The following is a 20,885-nucleotide window of genomic DNA, read 5'->3' as shown; positions in this document are numbered from 1 at the left end:
AGCACTTACTCACCCAAAGCTTTTAGCAAAGCTTGTTAATTTATAACATGTTTTAATGTATACTGGACACTGAATCTCGACAGGTCTTTTGATATAAATGTCATGTTCAAACAAGAACAAATCGAGACTCATGCTAATTTTTAATATAAGTCTTTATGTAATACAAGCGACACCACAGGAGAAAGGGAGACAATATAAAGGTATTATACATTTGAGTCGTAAAATCACAGTTAAAAGTAACAGATTAGCATACATCACAACATATTAAATGTGTGATTCCAGCATAACATTGAGACTGGCAATGAATCCTATTAAAACTGCTGGTACCTCTCAGTTACTGGTGTCGTCAGAAGAGATGGTAGATGTAAGAAAATAATGTAGGATAATAAAAGTGTTGTGCAACATGGACACAGAATGGTAGGTATTAATCCAATAATTTCACAATGTATACAATGCAGAACAACTGATCAATTTCTAAAACATTTTCTTTCAGCTGTACATCTCAGACATCCTTTTTTAATTTTTTTATTTTACCAGTATATTGACATATAGTAATAAATTATTTGACTTGAAAGACTTGGGTTGGACACTTGGAAAAAAAATAGGTAAGAACTGTTTGATTGAACTTGCATATAATAACATTTCTGGAGGGTTCAATTCTTCTTATCTATCTCTCAAGAACGATTTTGTCACATAGCATGCCTGCAATTGTAAGAAAATGACAGTCATCACATTTTGGTTTTTGATCAATCCCTCCCATGTGAAAAGTCAGCAGGCTATAAAGACAAGAAAATATTTTGAAATACTATATTATGTTTCAGGTCTGCATCACACCTCGGTCATGAGGGGATTCATTCTGGTTTGAGATACCTGTCTCAAACCTTTCATGCAAATATTACAGACATCAATCGATTGCTTGAATACAATTTTTAAATATTTTACCAGAGCATTTTTGTTTCTCAATCTTGACACAATAGCTTTAAACTAAACTTATCTTTGTCTCGAAAGAACGTGACATATTTTGGCACCTTTCTGCCTATTCCTGTATTCAACAGTCATTAATCGACACATGGGAAACAGCTGCAAAACATCTTTCTAAAAGGGTTGTTGCTGACATGACGTTTGGCCTTGCCGAGTTTGATGAGGACTACCTGTAGGTTTTCATCAGTTTTCTGAACGTTGGTTTGGATGGAGGTAATCATCGGGCCCTGCTCCTCCACCAGCAGAGCAATGTCCAGGAAAATCTCATGGATGCCTTTGATACGGCTCTCCAGGTCCACCAGCTCTTGGTGACGCTTCTCGATCTGGGACAGAGCTGATCGGGCTGTTTTACCCTCAGCCACAATGTTGTCAGTAAAGATGTTCCACTGACCCTTCTCGATCATCTCCTCCACCTCCTCTCCTGTCACCCCACGTCCGACTATCTCCATATGTTTCTGGATCTGGACTTTACAGTTGTCCCGATGGCTCATCTCAGCCTCATTATAGTCAAACATGGCATCGCGGAAACCATTACTGAGACAAGCGTACTGGGTTCTGGCGATACGTGTGACGGCAGAATTTGAGCCATGTTCTTCTTCTAGCTTGTGGGCTGTACCTTCCATTTCATGCAGACGACCTAGCACACCCTCAGCCCGGGACTTTATATCAGCACCAATGGCGTTGGAGTCCCTTTTGATGGTGCTCATGGTGGTGACGCCATGAAACATGCGAGAGTTCTGCTCACGAAGCCTTTTAACCTCTAGGCGGATGAGCTGGACCTCTCGGTGGATATCTTGCGACTGGGAGAAGACCTCCACCAGAGCAGGGCTGTTGTCGAACACTGCCGCTTCGTGGGGCAACTCGTCCTCCAGGTCGACGTTGCTGAAGGTGTCAGAGTGAGTGGACTCTGCATCCTCCATCGGCTCCACTTGGCTGCTGGACATCTCCTGCAGGTTGCTCAGTCTGTCCCTCATGTTTGGGCTGGAAAACATGAAAAAGTTACAGATTGTTTTTCTGTCTGGTTATCTTTCCTCTCTGTGATCGGAAACAGCCAGCAACAAAACCATTGACATCACATGGAATTTAACTTTTCTCACCATAGATCTTGATAAAAACAAAATGTAAAAAGGGCCACACATTCAAACACACCCAGTGGCTCATTTAAGCTGCCATGCCAGTTTAAAAGACCTTTGCTTCTTCCTTCAGCTCTAACCCACCCAGCACCGGCCTAACAGGTTCTCCAAAGAATAGTAGAAGGTGTTGCTCCTCACCAAACTAGTTCTTATAACTTGTGATCTGTCTGATGTCTCAGTCCAGACATTCACTTTGACTTTTAATCTTATTGAAGCATCTGATTCGACAAAAACTGTGATCAGATACAGGAATATCTTGGATCTTGCGTCTGAGCAATACTCGAAAATAAAACATTTCCACTATGATATAAGGGAGGTTGATGACAGAGAGCAGAAGGCATTTGAAAAGTTTCTAAACTTCAGGAACTCATAGCTGATGTTGTTGTTGTTTTTCTGCTAGGAATAGCTGTGTTTATGTGTGAAGAGAACAGGCCGGCCTTAAAAAATTATTTTTAACTTGACATCTATAGGGTAATATATCGAATTTTATGAATACCAATATTATTGTTTACTCAAGTGCTCCTGGTCCTCAGGTTGAAAATTACTCGAGACTATTGCAATATTTAATACACCTGAAAAACATTCAATGACCTGCAACTGCTCAGCCACATGGTTAGAATATTTTCAAAATAAACGGTAGCAGACTAGGCCTACTTACAAGCATGTTGTGGTTAATTTATAAGGTACATGTATGGTTCCAATGGTTAACAATAAAACATGTGTGTATTTATTGTGATGATATCTTTAGAAGAAATCACAAATGTTTTTCATAAATATACCTAACTGATTGTGTATACAAACCACAAAAAATCATTTTATACACCCTGCTAAGAAGCTATCACCACATAAATCTCACATTTTATTGACAGAACCCCCAACACAAACCGGGTTAATCAATTGCTACACTATCAGCCACTTGCTGGAGTAAAGTTTCTCAGTTTCATGCAGCACTGTGAGATGGAAAGAAAAGCTCCTTACCTGTTTTCCTCCGATCTCCTCAGACATCAAACTTTATGCTCTGTCAGGTGGCCGTGGTGCCACAGCGCCTGGCTGCGAGCAGAAACAAAGGGCCCTACATGCGTAACGCAGCTATCTTTAGAGCCCAAACTGGTATTCAACTGTAGGTTTGTTAGGGAGCTGGATTGCGCCACGCCACAGGACTGAAGCTGATGATGTGACCTGAGGAATGAAGCCAGGTCGGTTTGGGCTTTGCAGTCACGCTGCGTCTGAGGAGCGTCAATTGGATAGGACGAGGTGAGAGCAACTGGCGTGTGTAGGCAAAGTGAGAGCCAATTTGAACTCGTAGGGTAGAATAACTGTTAGAAAATGTACATGGAAGCTCCGAGGAAGGGTTTATTTGTGAGTTTGGATGTCAGTGATACCTGACAGACCTGGCACCGGTAGAATCGAGCCCATTTTCAGGTGAATTGACGTTGAGGATTTTCCCAGCCACGCCCAAATGACTGACTTGCATGTGTGTGCGTGTGAAGAGAGAGAGAGAGAGAGAGAGGGACAGACAGACCAATGAGGTTTTATCAGCCTCATGTACTGTAGGTAACATATGTGTTTTATTAGATGACACAATAAGATATTAGCCTCAATTAGTATTTTTCATCCGAAAAGTGGTTTAGGGTGGCACAGATATGGATCATTGGGCAGTGTTGTAAAAAGCACCCCAAAGTCATGCTTGAGTAAATGTGAAATTCACCAAGACAAATAGTACTTAATTAAAGATCTTGAAGTTTTCGGATATTAAATGTATCAAAAGTATTCTATTTTAAAAAAAAATGTTTCTTTTTATTTTTTTTTCTTCTTTTACATCTCACCTACGATTTCTGTCATATTGAATTCATTTATATGTACATGTAATGATTTATGAAATCGATTCTGTTTGAGTACTTATGGTACAATAATATTATTATAGGCATGAGGCTCTGTTGGAGCAGAAACCAACAGATAAACCAATAAAAATACCTTGAGCAAAAAGTTTTTACTACTAATACAATCTACGTCATCTACAAAGCAACTAGTAACAAAAGTTATCAAACAAATGTAGCGGAGTAAAAAGTACAATATCCGCTCTAAAATGGAGAGGAATGAGAGTATAAAGTAGCAGAAAATGGAAACACTGAAGTAAACAAGTATTTCAAATTTGTACATAAAGGTGCATTCAAAGATTATCTAAAATATATAGTTTGATGTTATGTCAAAACGTCTATGTATTGTGTTGCAAAGATATCTACTGAAGTTAGCATGCTAACCAGTTAGCCCCAGTCTGTCCTTTCTTGAAGTACCACCTCGAGCTCCCTCTGAGCTAACTAGCTAAGAGCAGCTACAGTTAGCAGCAGTTAGCTGTTACTCTGGTGGTATGCTGCCCCCTGTTGTTATTTTGAGTATGAATTCTAGAGATGGACAAATCTTTCATAATGCAGCTTTAAGCACAGTACTTCAGTAAATGAATTGAGTTACATTCCATCACTATCATTGGGCTAGCCTACTTGGATCTTGGCAGGAATGTTGTGTATTGGCACCTTTTGTCTCCAACAAAATCGATATTAATGATTAAGTACTGTTTTCTTTTCATGAAAAAATATAGCAATTCTTTAGTAAAAACATTTGCATTGAACAAACCTTTGTGTAAAGACTGCAAACGTGCAAAAGACTGGGCAAAACATCAGTTGCACAAATCATGTTAGAAAAATATTCTTTAAAAAATGATCGTTTAAATGATTTAAAGTTTGTTGAACCACTCATTTGCATGCAGCATTTCTTTAAGCAGGTCAAATCATTATCAGAGCTGATGCTGAGGGACATCTGAGTCTCATGTGATCTAGACTGGGACCGTCCAACTCAGACCTCCAGCCCCTTCTCTCCCTTTGAATCTTGAATGCCTGCTCCACCACATTCTATTGATTCCAGTATGACTGATTTATTAACAGATTAATGACCACTTATGAGACTTCATTACCTTCCTGAACATAATGGGGTATCAGCTGCAGTGTTTCCAAAGAGTTCATTCATACATTGAGACATTGAGGTTGAGACAGTTCCATGGTGAGCTGAGACAAAATTAAATCTATAAATGTTATTTCTGTGTTATGTACCACATGTCTACAGGTCAAAGCCTAATCTTTATCAATGTATTCATTGTCCTAAATGGATGTTTAGATCATATTGTGTTAACCCACGTGGCCTGAACTGATCTCCTCCCCTCTTTCTGTCAATACAGCCTGTGAAGGCGCATCCACTCTTCTGAGGCTGTTGCTTTCAAGTGTACCTCGGATTTACTATATTCATATTCAAGTCGACGAAAGTATTCCAGTGTCGCTGGTTCATAACAAAGAAACACGTAGACACTGTGCCAGAATACTGGCTTTATATTTTTGTGGTCTTTTGTTAAGCAAGCTGTCGACATTACGTAGGAACGCCAGAAAAGGGAAGAGAGATACACAGTACATTCTGTATCTCCTATTTGAATTATGACACTAGGCTATCAAAATATTGCCTAACGAGCCATGTTTTCCGCGCTCCAAAATGTGATTCAGCTTGTGTTATCATAAATCTTTCTCTGTGGGATAGGCCTAACTTCTATCACATTTCAGGGTTGTCCCGAACTCTGAATATTCAAATTTCCGACTGCCCCTGAAGACAGCGTAGCTCCATCACGACCCTGTCGCCACCTCAACTTTCTTTATGTTCCTCCCGGAGGTTGAGTCCCTCGCTTACCGTCGCTAGAGAAACACGAAGAGGAAAAACACATAAGTCACGATTAGAAAACTAAAAGAAACGGCCATGAAGTTGTCTTTAGTTCGTAGTGCTTGTGGGAGCCTTCGGATTCATCCAGCCGGTCCAGGAAGCAGAGTCAGCGTGTTGTCGCGGAGATGCCCACCGGTTGGTCTTGCCAACAGCCGGCTGATTCTCCGGACGGCGAGCGCTACTTCCAGCGGCGGTGCCAGCACGAAAATAGCCGTCAACTTTGGGAAACAGTCCCAGAAGGATGAGCGGTTTGAATGCGACAGTTCTTTGAGGTAAGAAAAAAAAAAGGCATATGTGGTCACACATCACAGAGGTATTGTTGTCTTTGTATTGTTTTCTATTTTAAAATAAGATACGGTCGAGTGTTAGCTTGTTTGCTAACATTATAAACGGTGGTCGGTACTTCCTGTCTCACCGGCGCGTTTCTGCCGTTGGCCAGCAGCCAGTTATGCACGTGCAGCACGATTGAACAGAGGGATCTCAACCAGCTGATGTAACTTCTCTCTGTTGTTGCCAAACACACGGTGCTGAATTAACATGAATTCGCGCGTATGTTTTTTACTACTATGGACCGTCATGCGGAATAAAGTATAGTAATAGAATGATCCGAGATCGCTAGAGGAGGACTTGATGTCGCACTGTTTACATTTTGGACAAAATATAGGTCAGTGTGTTAACTATATACATTATCACATTAGCCACGCCTATCCATTGTCACGTGTACAGCAAGGTGGCCAGTGGGTGCAACCTCAAAATTTGTATACCATTCATTGCGGCAAATATAGCCGAAAAGCGCTCTAGATATATTGATATAGTGGAAACCCTGTCCCACAAACACTGAATAAACATGTCTAACTCTCATCCACTTTTCTGATGGAGGTATCTTTCCAAAAATATTACAGAATTGGGGCCTAATGTATATGTTTGACTTAAATTTATTTTAAAAGTCTGTATGGATCCCCAAATGGATACATGGAAAATGCTAACCAGTTTATTTTCTCTCGCAGGGAAATTGTCCAGAGCGCCAAGGAGGCAATGGTGGCTCTGCAGAGAAGAAATCCAGCAATACAACCGTTGTTAGCCATTATACAGGTATCGCAAGCAAAAACAGTTCTACAACTTACTGTGACAGAGTTGTGTTTTGACCTGCTTTGCCTTAATTTACCTTTGACTTATGGCTTGTCTTTTTTTACTGAAGCCATTGGAGATTCCAGTGTTATCATATCTGTTTGTGTTTATTTCAAAGGCGGGCGAAGACGACAGCTTATTGGAGATCAATAAGAAAATGGCAGGAAGGGTAAATTTCTCTCTCACCGTTCCTCTATGAGAATATTGCCCATTTTGCCCTTTCAAACAGTTCACACTCCCTCGTCTGTATGTCCACAGATTGGCTTAAACATCACTCAGATTTGTCTGGCGAAAGAGTGCAGTGAAGATGAAGTAAGTGAAACACATTTGTTTAATTTCCCTCAGCTCCTACCCTCTCATTATCTGGCAAGTCAGTGCATGAGATACTATTCCCCTGGCTTGTCTGTGCAGCATTTTGATCCTAGCGGTTGTGTAATCTCAAGGTAATCAGTGACTCACGTAAGCTTTTCTGGCATTAAAACATACTTAACTGTAAGTCATCATATATCCACTTTTGCATGACTGTTGAATTCTTAATTTATTCAGTCACTCCTTATGTTCCTTTTTTCACTTTATTGTAGTTTCCAGCATTATGTAACTGGAACTAGGAAGCAGCTTCTCAGCTGTGGCTCTCTTTGCCCAGATGGAAATCGACTCTTGAGCCAAATAGAAAGTAGGAAACCCTAGGAATAGCTCAGGCAATTCAGCTGACAGTGGATGATTTACATCACAATTCCTGACCTAAAGGACTCTACTGATCTACTGATCCACTGCTCTACTTTCACACATATTCCCTTTCCTCTCCCACCCTCTCTTTCCTCATGGCTGACTATCATTTTTTATGCTCAGTCACTAAACCTGACACGTTAAATTTGATCATGCATTTGCTGTTTCAGTCTTTCCCTTGTTCTTAAGCGGTACTTTTGCCTCAAACTGTACCCTTACAGGTGTAAAGGCTGGAGTTTCTGTAGACCATATTCAGACAGAACTTATACCAGAATGCCTGATGGTAAAAGTTTAGCATGTTATATATTTTTTTGTCTTTTTGTTTGTGTGTAGATTGTAGAGGAGCTGTTGAAGCTGAATGAAGACCCCAGGGTGCACGGAGTCTACCTCCACCTCCCTCCTGCTTTCCTCAGCAGTCGAGTGCTGAACACACTCAAACCTGAGAAGGATGTAAACGGGTAAAACCCTGCACTAGCTAACTAGTATTATTACTTTTAAAACAGCACAATTTTCGACTTTTACACAGAGAATCATAACATTAATTAGTGAATCTCTTTCAAGTTCTTGAACTGTGCTAATTTACATTAGGTTGCCTCTCTTGATTGATATGTATGCCCCTTAAAAATTCTAGATGTTGTTTTATGTGTCAGTAGTGAGTAGTTCAATAGTTATTTCTGTGCAGTAGCAGTCAGCCAGGCATCAGTCGTTTCTTTTTCCTAACAGAGATAAATGCATTTACTCACATGGTATATCAAATTGGCCCAAATCAGAAAGGGCTGCGCAGAATTAAAACAGCCTAAATGTAGAGTGTGTGCTTTCACTAAACAAGAGAATGAGAAAATTAGCAAGGCACCCTTCATAATTATCACAAATGGAAGGGAATGGGTCAGCCAAGGACAAATAATCTAAGGCAGATTAATCAAAAATAACTGAAAAACTGAGGTGTACAGTTCTTTTAATTTTCTTGCAACAAGTTACTATTTGTTCATTTTTACAAAATAACCTTAATGCCGTGGCCGTTAAAATGTGACTTGCTTCCAGGGAGAATAATTTATACATTATTTATATATTATATACTGAATATATGTCAAAAAAATTATCTGTTTTTGTCTTGTTATAGGATATCAGATCTGAATATGGGCCGTCTGGTACGAGGAGACCTGAGCAAAGGCTTTGTGCCGCCCGCCGCCAGCGCTGTCCTGGATCTCTTGGAGAAACATGGTGAGTTTTAGAGAATGGAAATCAGTCTCGTGTTTAGTAGTTGCATATTATACTGAACGGTGACTCATGATAATGACCTAACTCATGAAAAGTGAACTATTTTAAAACTTCTATATATATAGCTCTACCTTCACCTCTGGGGGAAATCTTTTCTGAGACGTCACAACTTGAACAACACAGGTGTAGCAGATGAAATTAATGTGTGAGTTTGATTATGGTAAGGTACAGTAGTAGCAAGCGCTGATAGTCAGGATAATTATGGTAACCCAGATCCTACTTGTTACTAATTGTATTAGATGCATCTATGTTTAACCAGCTGTGACACTGTCCCTGTGTACCAAATGCATAGTATGAGTGGTTAGTGCATTTACGCTAGAAAAATTAGTAGTTTAAAAATATTTTAATACCTGAATGTGTCTTCTTCTAACTTCTTTGCAGTTAGTTTTCAAGAAATGAATACAATTTACTGCTTCATACAAGCATAATGCTGTACTATGTTGTTAATGAATGTAAAGAAAAATCCCTTAAATTTTATACTTTTTTTTTCAGTATAAACACACCGTGATCTTAAAGCTTTATCAAAATGAGTATATCATAAAGAATTAGGACAAAGTTTATGTGTGAAGAGTATTTTTTTAATGGAGAAAAGTAAAATTTATGATCATGATGCAATCTTGAACTTTAAGCCAAGATTTCTACTGTTTGGGGCATCTGAAACCCCTGTGCTCCAAAAAGATTTTAGCACTGGGACACACAAGAAAAACGCTGACTCAGCAGGATAAGTCCTGAACACAGGGCCATTTGAGACACACCCTAGGGTTCAGAGGTAGGGGTCAAAGTTTTGGGTGTACATAGGGTCACAGATATTCTGAGTGTTAGTGTTACAACTAGTAGAGACTCAACATGTGGGACAGTTTTTCAACACTCATGATGTCTTGAAAGTGATGATATTATGTCCATTTGTTGTAGTATGTGGAGGTACATTTCAAATTATAAAGTTTATGTGCATTAGATTTGACCATGTACAACATATCAGCATATCTTATTTGCAATTATGACCATAGTGTTGCGTAAAGCTATTTTAAACACCTACACTTCAATTAGTGTGCAAAGCCTTTTTCAGACTGTCAGCATTTTATTATAGATCATAAACACTGGAATTAATTGACTCGACTGTAACTGAAATGTAGACCACAATAGCAGGTTGCTCATGCACATAAGGCATTTCATGAATGAAGAATGTCCTAATGGCTGCATTTAAACGTTTTATAGATGCTCCTTTGGAAGGGAAAAGTGTGCTGTTGGTTGGAGAAGAAGGACCACTTGGTGTGGCCCTGCAGTGCCTAATTGAAAGAAGTGGAATGGTAGCTCTTAAGAGTCATTGGCGGTCCAAGAGTTTACAGACACAGGTGTGTATGATTTTTCAGTTATACTATAATATAATAATATATATATATTTTCTAGTAATGCAAGTTTTATAACATCAACCCTTGTAGCCTCGAAAGATGGCTGTAAAAAGTTTGTAGTTTGTGTACCTTTTTTGTGTTTGTAGCTGAGCGTGTTCTTTTATCATTTTGAGTAATAATTGTTGTAAATACTTTACTAAAGCCATTATTTGCAACAGTCTTTACCCTCTTCTTATGCTCTCTATACTGTACCATCTGTTGTCACTACTCAGTTGCACCTGTTATAGTATGTGCAGTTTTAGTGGCTGACCACATGGAGTCAGTCTCTGCTTTTCAAATGAAATGTCAAGAAATGTGAACAGCTGTAACATAGCTAACTTCAGCAGTTTTGCTAATCGAAGCCAAATATTTTTTCCTGATCAGTCCCATTTTTGGGTTCATTTGCCTGTCGGTCATTCACATACAAGGCATTACACACATATCATTTGCATCCTTGATACTTTTTGATCCTCCTCACCTTTTTTGCTTTTTTACGTTTACTTTTCCTATACTTTCCTCTTTTTTAAAATTCTTCTTCAATTTCTTGTCAATTCCTAGGTGATGCAGGCTGATGCTGTGGTCCTGTTGGGAGCAGGGAATATGGATGTCCCACCCACTTGGGTTAGACCAGGAGCTGCTGTCATCCGCTGTGAGACCACCCTGGAGACAGGTATAGTGGAATATATTGTGATAGTCATCACAATCCTTCTGCACACACTTGAGCTATATTAGAAAAGAAATGACACTTAACCTGAGACACATAACATTACATTCAGTGAGATTATAGCCAACGAAAGAGCGAGTTACCAAAGACTGACTAATGGTGCATTTTCTTTACACAACATGAGCATTAATCCTGGTGTGTTTTGTTTTAGATGAAACTGCCATTGAGATGTCCTCGAAGTCTGGATTCGGATACCTCACAGCAGCCTACAGAACGCAGGTGCATCTTTTTGTCTCTATCTCTGTTCTTGCCCCATTAGCTTACTATATTCTGGCTATTTTGTTCTTTACCTTGTTCTCTCTGTCTCTCCTTTTTGTCTATTAGAATGTGGTACGTAGTTGCAGACGGTGGCTCCAGGAGCAGCAGTACCGACCCTGGCAGCTGCGCAGCCTCAAACTGCAGCCCCTGACCCCCGTACCAAGGTATAGACCACAATCTCTGAGGGACTGTTTAGAACTACACCTGCCTGGACCTCATGTGATACAGTTCTTTAAGTTGCACCTGTGTCACTTTTGAATGTTATATGAATAAGGTTGATGGTGGTTTAAAATTTCTTTAACAGACAATTTCACATTTTTGATGCTTGAAAATGTTTCTTTGTTTGCCAGTGACATAGAGATTTCCAGAGCCCAGACACCCAAGCCAGTGGACCAGCTGGCGGAGGAGATTGGTTTGCTGCCAGAAGAGCTTGAAGCCTACGGCAGGAGCAAAGCTAAGGTCCGACTCTCCTTGTTAGACCGCCTCCACACACAGCCTGATGGGAAATATGTGCTGGTTGCTGGGTGAGTGTGACCTACTGATTGACTGAGACCTTTTTCTTGATTATCATATTCCCTTAGATCCTCCTCCTGCTTTAACTAGTGACATAGAAAAGTCAGTGATATTACCTCAAGGCACAGAGTCTAATTTCTTTTCAAACAATGGTTTGCAGCTTATGTATCAATTGTTTGGTTGCAGAGGCAATGTGATTATGACATACACTTAGATTAATGGAAATCCAAGGAAAAAATACGACATTAAAGAAAAAATCTGTATTTTCTTCATCTTTGTCTAGAATAACACCAACCCCACTGGGCGAAGGTAAAAGCACAGTGACCATTGGCCTGGTTCAGGCCCTGTCTGCCCACCTTAAGCTCAACTCCTTTGCCTGTCTCCGACAGCCTTCCCAGGGACCCACCTTTGGGGTTAAAGGTCTGCAATAAATATTTAGGTCCTTGTATTGATTGTGCATAGCATATCCTCTCTGCAAAGTATGCTTTCACCTCTCTGTGCTCTCTGTTTTTTTGAATACATGGTAAAACAATACAGTCATTTCTTATTCTGAAGATAATCATTCCAGAATTCTGTTTTCTCTCAAACTTTTCAGTTCAGAAAACTATAACAATGAATAATGACATTCTTTAAGGAGATTTGTTTTCGTACTGGAGAAGATGTCCAACTGTTTCAAATGGTAGATGTTATTTTGGAGTGATTTTTTTTCTCCCAATTGAAAACATTGAGTGGGATGTGGACGTGGCCAGAGACCGGCGCCCAAACCAGCAGTTAGGAATGTATCAAGTAACTGTGTGATAAGCTGTCTTTGTCAGCGTGAGACTAGCTTTTCATACCCCACTACATTTTGTGTAGGGGTGGAGTAGTTCACTCAGAGTCCACCACTCAGCATTCCTCCTTTGTGTGTCCCAGTCCTGTTTGTCTGCCTCTGACTGTGTTACCTCTTCTTTCCGTCTAGGGGGAGCTGCAGGTGGGGGATATGCCCAGGTCATCCCCATGGAGGAGGTAAGACTCACAGACACTCTCAGTGCTCCCTAGCAGGACTAGAGCAGGCTTCAAAGACATAAAACATGCAGAGTGACGCTGGTTTCCATGAAAACACACAAATGCACATATACACAACCCCTGGAGTTGTGGCATAATATTGCCTGTGACTAAAGGAACTGAAGGCAGGGAGAGATGGAGGGAGGGTAGAGGAAAGGAGACAGACTGGGTTTAGAACAGCAGACACGTAGGCTTTCTCATACCAAAATACAATTTTTCTTCAGCTATTTCCTTCTGCCATCCCCTTTTCTCAGTTCACAACGTCCCCTTTTCCCTTTAAATCAAATTGCTCATGTAAAACAGAGAGAATATGTGCCATAATATTTTTAAAGACTAAGTCTCATGAGAAGATAACTTTGTTGGAGATTTTATTTCCACTGGGGCCATCCAAATCCATGATGTGTTCCACAACATTACAGTAATGGTGCTTTGATTTCCTCTCTCTGACACCCCTCTTTCTTCTCTTCTCTGTTTGCTCTTCCTCTTGCCCTTCAGTTCAACCTCCATCTGACTGGTGACATTCATGCCATCACAGCAGCCAATAACCTGGTGGCAGCAGCCATCGATGCCAGGATGCTCCACGAGGCAACGCAATCAGACAAGGTGACCTTGTGAAAATGTCACTTTTATGAGTATTCTGGGTATTAATTACAAAATTGTAAATTAAGGTTGACAACTGTCTATGATTTGTTTTATAGCCCTGCTTTATGGTTCACCAAACATACCTCAGACAGTTAACCTCCTTTTCTAGTACAACAGTCCAAAGCCTATATCATGTGTTCAAGAGACAAATGACATTAACCAATCTATGTAAGAGCATGCTTTTTATGGCAGTTACATTTAAGCGTGCGTTGTGTATTTGATGCAATACATTCTACTCAAGAAAACATAATTATCCCCCAAGGTGCAATTAAATGTTATTTATATTCATGTGCATACATTTACTGTAATTGTTTTTGCCTTATACCTCACAGGCCCTGTTCAGTAGACTGGTCCCTTCAGTGAATGGAGTCAAAAGATTTTCACCCATCCAAATCTCCAGGCTATGTGTAAGTCTAAACACTGCAGTGCCAAAATCCCTGGTGTCACCAAGAGTCACTGGCCAAAATAATTGCTGCGTTGCTCTATTAAAAAAATGATGATTTGTCCACTAGGGGACATCAGTGAGCCTATTTTAAAAATTACCTTCTTCCCCTCTACCATGTCCTTGTCTCTAAAAATTTGTTTATACCTCATGAAGCTCCTATCTGTTTATACGTCAACGAGTAATGCAGTTTTATGTAGTGTAAATGAAGAATGCTTTATATCAAGTCTTAACACATAAAATCCATATGGCAGATGTGGAGATGAGATTGGAGAAGTTAAAACATAAGTCAACTCAATGATTGTCTGTACTGTTGTATGAAAGTGTCTTTGATGAGATGTTAAAAGGACTATAAAATATTTATTGGTCTTAATGGATAAAGTGAGAGATAAAGAGTTGTGTGTGTTTATTCAACAGAGCACTTCCCAGTGAACATTTTGAACTTGACCTTAGGTGATCGCTCTGTAGTCATTTAGTCTGGATTTGTTTTTAAATGCTGGTATGATACTGTTTTGTTTAAAACATAGAAAAAGTCAGGTTATCATTTAATATCTAATGAATTGCTGTATCTCGCAGCTGCTGGGACCAAAATGTGGACACGAATATAATATAGGCCAAAAAATTGTATCACTTCTCCAGCGACACTCACAAATGATCCTCTTCCCTCTCTTTTTCATCCCAGCGTCTAGGGATCAATAAAACAGACCCAGCATCTCTCACACCCCAGGAAATCAGCACCTTTGTGCGTCTTGACCTTGACCCTTCCAAGATCACCTGGCAGAGAGGTAACTATTAAAGTATAGCAACTCACTCTGTACATTAAATCTGGTTCAGATTTTTTAATACTGACGATATCACTGATGATCCTCATGTTTCAAAATTGCTAGCTTATGTTATTTAAAACGTCGTCTGCAAAATATAAATGGTGAAGTTATATGGCATTGGCTGTCTTGACTACACAAGTACAAACATTTCTTAATAGTAGAGTGAGACAATGACATGAAACATTATATTTTATGTTTTCTTTCATATTTGCACTTTATTCTGGAGAATTAATTGGTTGTGGAAATTTCTTCGAAAATCTAATTATTAAAAAGAAGTTTAGACAAACATCCCATGGTCTTTAAAATCTTTTATTGTGCCATGACTAAACAATGTCACATGCAGTCTTGAATTAGCCTGCAGTGTTTTCTCTTTGTCTGTGGAAGACTTGGGTATTTGGCAGGGGTTTCGGGTGTCATCCTCCAAGGAAAAAAGCCAATTCACATCATTTTTGACAAGCATTATATCTGTTGAAAAAAATAGGAAAGGCTAGAGCAGATAATAAATGAACAACGCACAAAGAGTTGCTAAAGAAGACCACTAGGGACCAACTACAGCTATTGGATCTGGAAAGCTTCATTTAATTAATTTTGATACCCTCCACATTGATTTTACATTCATTTAGCTTAGGTGGTGCCCAAGATGACTTAGGTGTCCATCCCTGGATGTATTTTCCACTTTCTAAACTTAGTCTTCACTGGAGTATGTAGGTATTGTTGTCAGTGAAAAATGTCTTAAGCAGCTCCCTCTGGCCTGTTTGTTCATATTACCACATCTTGTGTGAAAGTGTTGCAGTCATCAATCCAAGGATAATAAATGTAAGTCTGGTCGGAGGTGGAATAGCTACCTCAGTGGTGGATGTGTTGGTTTAAAGTTGTCAGTGAGAACAACCAGCCGGGTGCTGCTATGACTGATGTGGTATTTACTCCAGTGGCTCCAGAGGGCATTCTTAAAAGACGAACCCTGGAGATTAAAAACACATTTACCACCTAGTGTTATGTGGGTGTGACTGTGTGTCTATGTGTTCATAAAACAAACTGTGTTTTTCACATTCTCTTAAATTACAAAACTAACACAAGGATAATGTTAGACATGATTTCCTGCCTGTAATGAAAGTATAACCACAATTCCTAGTCACATTATCAGCATAGGCAAAGTGCTGAGTGAAGAAACTTTAAATGGCGAATCCCTTGTAGCATAAGCACTTTGAGTGTGTTAACACCTACTCACAATAATAGATAAGAATCTCTCTTCTTGTCATTTATTGGGTTTTGTTTGTGTGAAAGCCTGTGGATGTGCATTTGATTATATTTAACAAGTGTGGAAATGGATTTTTACAGCCTGCCAGGTGCAGGCTGCGGGGACATAAATCTTTTAAGTGTCTGTTATCAAATCAAGTTGTATATATTCACTACTTTATCTGTCATCAATGCCAGTTTTCATGCTCAAAGTAGTAGATCCTATGAGAAATTTTGCAGGAAATTAAACTCTCATCGTCTTCATTTTTCAGTTCTTGACACAAATGACCGTTTCTTGAGAAAGATCACAGTTGGACAGGCAAGCACAGAAAAAGGACAGATCCGAGAGGTATGCAGCATTCACACCTTCACAATCCTTATTCATCTAAAATTTATGACATTCTTTGAAAACATTTTCACCGTCTGGCTCTGTTTGTGTATTTTTACAATAACCAGAATATTTATTGGTTTGGGACTGAGGCATCCATTAATCCTAATATGTTCCATTCCAGTTCTTTTCTAGTTCAAATATTTTCTCATTGACTTACACACTAACACAGAATGACAAACAGTGATTTTATGGCAGGGTTTCCTCCACACATATTAAGTCATACATAAAAATTCTTTAGTGTATGTCTAGCATGTTTTTACTGACAAAACAACATCTCTCTCTCATTAAAAATTCCAGAAATATGAATATACAAATATTTCACAAGTTGCTGGGCAAGTAGGAGACACCTTCTCAGAGTTTGTGCACTGGAGGCTTCAGGTTTCCACATGACACTTGTGTTTGCTGAAAATTGGACCAGGATTAGCTTCTAAACTATTTGTGATGTCACAAATCATGCTCGTAGGCCCGCCTCTTTTTTTTAAAGATTTTGCATCTTTCAGCAAAGAATGTGAAAACAGCCTTCCTGTGTCAAACTCTGCAGATACACCACTCTACACTAAGCTGAAACATTCAGCTGTAGAAAAAAGGAGAATAACATGTTTTTGACCGGAGGGGGACTTTAAGTTGGCATCAGATGCCTGCGTTTTTAAGTAGTCAAAAGAGACTGTATAAAATGTTCCCATGCACACTCACAGACGCACACACTCCCCTCTGCCCATGATAAAGCCCAGATGTATTTCCCCCATATGTCTGTGGTAATGACAGCTAAATGAAATCCTGTAAATAAACACTCTGCCTCAATGGGAAGCAAGCAGGCCTAAGTGAAAGCAAATGTTTAAAGAAGGAGAAAAATGACCCACCCATCCTCACACACACACACACACACACACACACACACATACACATACATTAACACACACCTGGAACAGCCTATGAGCTAGTTCAGCATATGCTTACATTTACAGCCATCAGTTCATCCATTCTGTTTCCCTTTCCTTTCCTCTGTCCTCCACCTTCCTCCAGTGCTGGATACACTATAGCCCCTCAGGGTGTTACCACTGGGAGTGGGAATCGAAATGTGTTCCTTGGTGGATTGATGTGGTTTAAGTTATGTTTCTTTTTTCCTTTTTTTTTTTTGGTGAAGTGGAATAGAGACTACTTTCCATATTCTTCCCTGTGGATAACTCTCAGTCACTTATTTTCTCTTGTTTTCTCTCTTTTTTTTCTATGAGTTTGATGTAAATCAATACAGACTGTAACATCAAAAATGATTCTAACATGTATGAAGTTAAATTTATTTCCCAAAATCACCACTCCAAAACTAGGACGTGTTCACAAAACTTTTATTCCCTTCCCCATGTGATAAAGCTGATGACTGCCGTGCCTAGATAATCTGCTGTCTGCCAGCGACGGTGGAAAGTTGCCAGTTTTCCTCCCACGCTGTGGTCTTGAGATGCATTCAGGGATGAGACATTTCATTCACTCTCAAAAACTGTTATCCTTTACAAGGCAGTCAAATTTATTTTAGTGTGAAAATGTAAACATCCCACTTCACACAATAACAACCACGGAACTACAGAATTTATGCCTGTCTATTTCATGGTTAGTAAAAGGATATGAATGTTTTCAGATCCACCAGCTGCAGGCCACTGAACAAATACTTCAAATTGTTGCCCTTGTGGTTTACATTGTGTATGATTTTCTGTTTCTCACATTCCAGACTGGGTTTGACATTGCAGTGGCCAGCGAGATCATGGCCATCCTGGCTCTGGCAGACAGCCTGGAGGACATGAAAAACAGACTGGCGCGCATGGTGGTGGGGACCAGCCGCTCTGGAGAGCCCGTCACCGCAGAGGACCTGGTGTGTTACTGTGTGGTCTTTGCATTCAGAGAGGGCAGGAATTTAAAACATGACAATCTCACAGTTGGCCTTTCGTCACTATATCTCAGAATCTCTACACTGAAAGTATTGGGTCAGCTCTAGTTTTCACCCCTTAGTTCAGATAAGTAAATAGACTTTCTCTGAAGAAGTGGGAAAGTTAGATGTGTTTATGTATTGAGCTGAAACCCTGTGGCATTGTGTATACTGGTGTGGATGTTTCCCACCCAGGTAGAAAAGAGTATTTTGAGATTTGACTGGCCATAGCAGCCAATTAAATCCCATTTTTTAGTAAAACTGCAATTTAAACACACTACAGTTTTTAATTTGTTATGAAACAGTCTCATTTTAATACTGATGCCTCTATATGACCTATAAAAGCAAACAAGATTATCAGTGAGAAGATTTGGTTATTTGTATATAGTTCTTTTTAATGCCTGTTACTGAGTCGGATTCCCTACAAAGTCATATCACAAGGGAATGTTGATGAATTTAGTTTCTCAACAAAATTACTATACCAAGCACAAAATCAGTTAGCTTTAGTCTACATGTAGGCTAACCTAGCTGGATAAATGGCACTAAAACAATGTTTCTTTTGCTTCAGTTATGAATCTTCATAGCCACAAATGGATGCATGAACTCATCGCTGTGCATCCTCCAAACAGCTGTGTTTAACAAAGAAAAATAGTATTAAAAATATGTTGTTTCGTTCACTTCCTTCAAAAACAATCTTTGTTAAAGCAGGCGGTGGTGCTCGTGCTGCTTTCATCCACAGGGGCTGCCAGGATTTAAAAAAAAAAGAAAATCCTGTGTAGCTGCTTTAAAAAAACACGGCAAACGGTCAAAAGAAAGACAAATTAAGAAAACATTTGCAACACTTTTACAACAGATCCATAGCATAAACAAACATGCTAAAAATACAGAAAACATACACAAATGTACAACTTGCAGTGTTTCTCTATTTGCTTGTGTTTTTAAATTGATAAAAGTCTTTCATTTTGGGTTTTCCCACTGGTTTTGTTTTTCAAAATAATAGTCTTTGCAACAAGTGGGTAACAAAACCACAGGCAGTGATCTGAATTCTTGTGTATGTTTTGGGAGATGTGTACAAAATATGAGAAACATGACTCCAGACTGTCTTTACTGTCCATTACGCTATTTTCTGTCGTAATTGCAGCTTAGAAATTTCCAAGACTTCCCCTCAACAAAACAACACGTCTAATCTAGGTGTAACCCGCATTTACGATGTTAAGCAGAGTTTTCGCGCCTCTCACCAGACTCCTCTGTGAGGTCAGCTGGCTCTGGTTTCCTGCAGGAGGCTGTGGCCTGTGTTGTTTCAGAGCCGTAGAGGAGGATCCCCTGTAAAGTTACATTAGTCTTTCTGATTAGCCTGGATGCAGAAACATTACCACGCCTCACAGCCAGCCCCAGAGGGAATATAGGGTATGACTGAGTGTATACTAATGTGTGTTCATATTGCTGACAAAGCAAGTTTAGGAAAGTAAGAGTTTAAGCGTAAAGGACAGACACCTACACATGGACTGTGCTGCCATTTATCATCGGATACATAAATATCAGTTGTTTGTATTAGTGAGGTTAAAGCTTTCTCTGAATCCTGATAAACTGTTCTTGTCTCCAACCAACACCCTCATATTTCTTTCTTCCTTCCTTCCTCGCAGGGTGTGAGCGGAGCTCTGGCAGTGTTAATGAAAGATGCCATCAAGCCCACATTGATGCAGACCCTCGAGGTGAGACACCCACATAACCCCACTTAAATAGTCATTACCCTGCTCAACTGAGCATCTTCTGGTGAATATCTTGTAGAATAAGTAGGTTTACAGTCCCCAGAGACATTGAGAGTGTGCACTAGACCTACCTCTACCTCTGCTGTCAGAGGAAAGAAAGAAGGAAAGAGAGTGCTCCACTGAGAGCTTTTAAGAAAAGGATGATGGATTGACCTTTTCCTCCCATGGCTCTTTATCTTAATAGCCGTGTGTAGATGGACAGGTGGAGCTCTCAGACAGGAGGCCAGCCCGTCCAGATTCATACTGTCCTAAGGAAACATTTTAATTTGACGACTGGTGTGGCGACTCATCCCATAACTCTGCCGCTCACAACATCTGGCTTTCATTTTGCTGTTGAGACATTACAGTGAGATGAATCACACAAGGCACTTAAACAATTCTTGCATATGCACAAACACACACACACACAGACACATATATGTATACCACCAGTGACCTCAAGCTGTTCTTGTGCTAGAGGAAAAAATCCAAACCCTTAAGGTGATGGATGGAGAAATGAAGAGGATTTTGGAGGTTTAATGGACCGAATGAACATATATTCTTGATCTTTGGCCTTTTCTGGTACAGCCCAAAACCACTTAAAAGAAGCACCAAATTTATGGAAGAACGGCCCATTAAATAACTTATCCACCAAAGGATGAGGATGTAAAAAGAAAAAAAAGACTTTCATGTGTCCAAGCACTGGTATCACTTCCTGTGCTCATTTGTGTCAGTAGGCATAAAATGCACAAAGTGAT

The 20,885-nt window shown here is 39.7% G+C and overlaps 2 protein-coding genes across 3 annotated transcripts in view; one reads left to right on the top strand and one right to left on the bottom strand.

Moving 5' to 3' along the window:
- Positions 1-134: 134 nt before the first annotated feature.
- On the bottom strand, positions 135-3,519 carry stx11b.1 (syntaxin 11b, tandem duplicate 1). Its single transcript, XM_073493204.1, has 2 exons — positions 3,093-3,519; positions 135-1,962 (listed from the first exon to the last, which is right to left on the bottom strand). Exon 2 carries the CDS (start codon positions 1,953-1,955, stop codon positions 1,059-1,061), a length of 897 nt encoding a protein of 298 aa, XP_073349305.1. The 5' UTR covers positions 1,956-1,962; positions 3,093-3,519; the 3' UTR covers positions 135-1,058.
- A 2,229-nt stretch (positions 3,520-5,748) lies between these two features.
- The window catches only part of mthfd1l (methylenetetrahydrofolate dehydrogenase (NADP+ dependent) 1 like), a 37,537-nt gene continuing 22,400 nt past the window's right edge, over positions 5,749-20,885 (top strand). The window contains exons 1-19 of one of the 2 annotated variants that reach the window (XM_073492885.1): positions 5,749-6,142; positions 6,878-6,962; positions 7,117-7,167; positions 7,257-7,310; positions 8,058-8,182; positions 8,845-8,945; positions 10,218-10,354; positions 10,949-11,060; positions 11,266-11,333; positions 11,439-11,536; positions 11,723-11,896; positions 12,169-12,305; positions 12,844-12,890; positions 13,425-13,532; positions 13,904-13,978; positions 14,696-14,798; positions 16,346-16,422; positions 18,185-18,325; positions 20,023-20,091. In XM_073492885.1, coding sequence (XP_073348986.1) covers positions 5,907-6,142; positions 6,878-6,962; positions 7,117-7,167; positions 7,257-7,310; positions 8,058-8,182; positions 8,845-8,945; positions 10,218-10,354; positions 10,949-11,060; positions 11,266-11,333; positions 11,439-11,536; positions 11,723-11,896; positions 12,169-12,305; positions 12,844-12,890; positions 13,425-13,532; positions 13,904-13,978; positions 14,696-14,798; positions 16,346-16,422; positions 18,185-18,325; positions 20,023-20,091 — 1,998 coding nt within the window. In that variant the 5' untranslated portion in view covers positions 5,749-5,906. The remainder of the gene's footprint in view (positions 6,143-6,877; positions 6,963-7,116; positions 7,168-7,256; positions 7,311-8,057; positions 8,183-8,844; positions 8,946-10,217; positions 10,355-10,948; positions 11,061-11,265; positions 11,334-11,438; positions 11,537-11,722; positions 11,897-12,168; positions 12,306-12,843; positions 12,891-13,424; positions 13,533-13,903; positions 13,979-14,695; positions 14,799-16,345; positions 16,423-18,184; positions 18,326-20,022; positions 20,092-20,885) is intronic. The other variant, XM_073492886.1, reaches the window with a different exon arrangement.

Source organism: Pagrus major, chromosome 22, assembly GCF_040436345.1.
Source record: "Pagrus major chromosome 22, Pma_NU_1.0".
Taxonomy (NCBI): Eukaryota; Metazoa; Chordata; class Actinopteri; order Spariformes; family Sparidae; genus Pagrus; species Pagrus major.
This window is presented reverse-complemented; position numbering and strand designations above follow the sequence as displayed.

Coding starts and splice junctions, on each gene's coding strand:
- stx11b.1 (XM_073493204.1), bottom strand. CDS start 1,955: ATGAGGGACAGACTGAGCAACCTGCAGGAGATGTCCAGCAGCCAAGTG.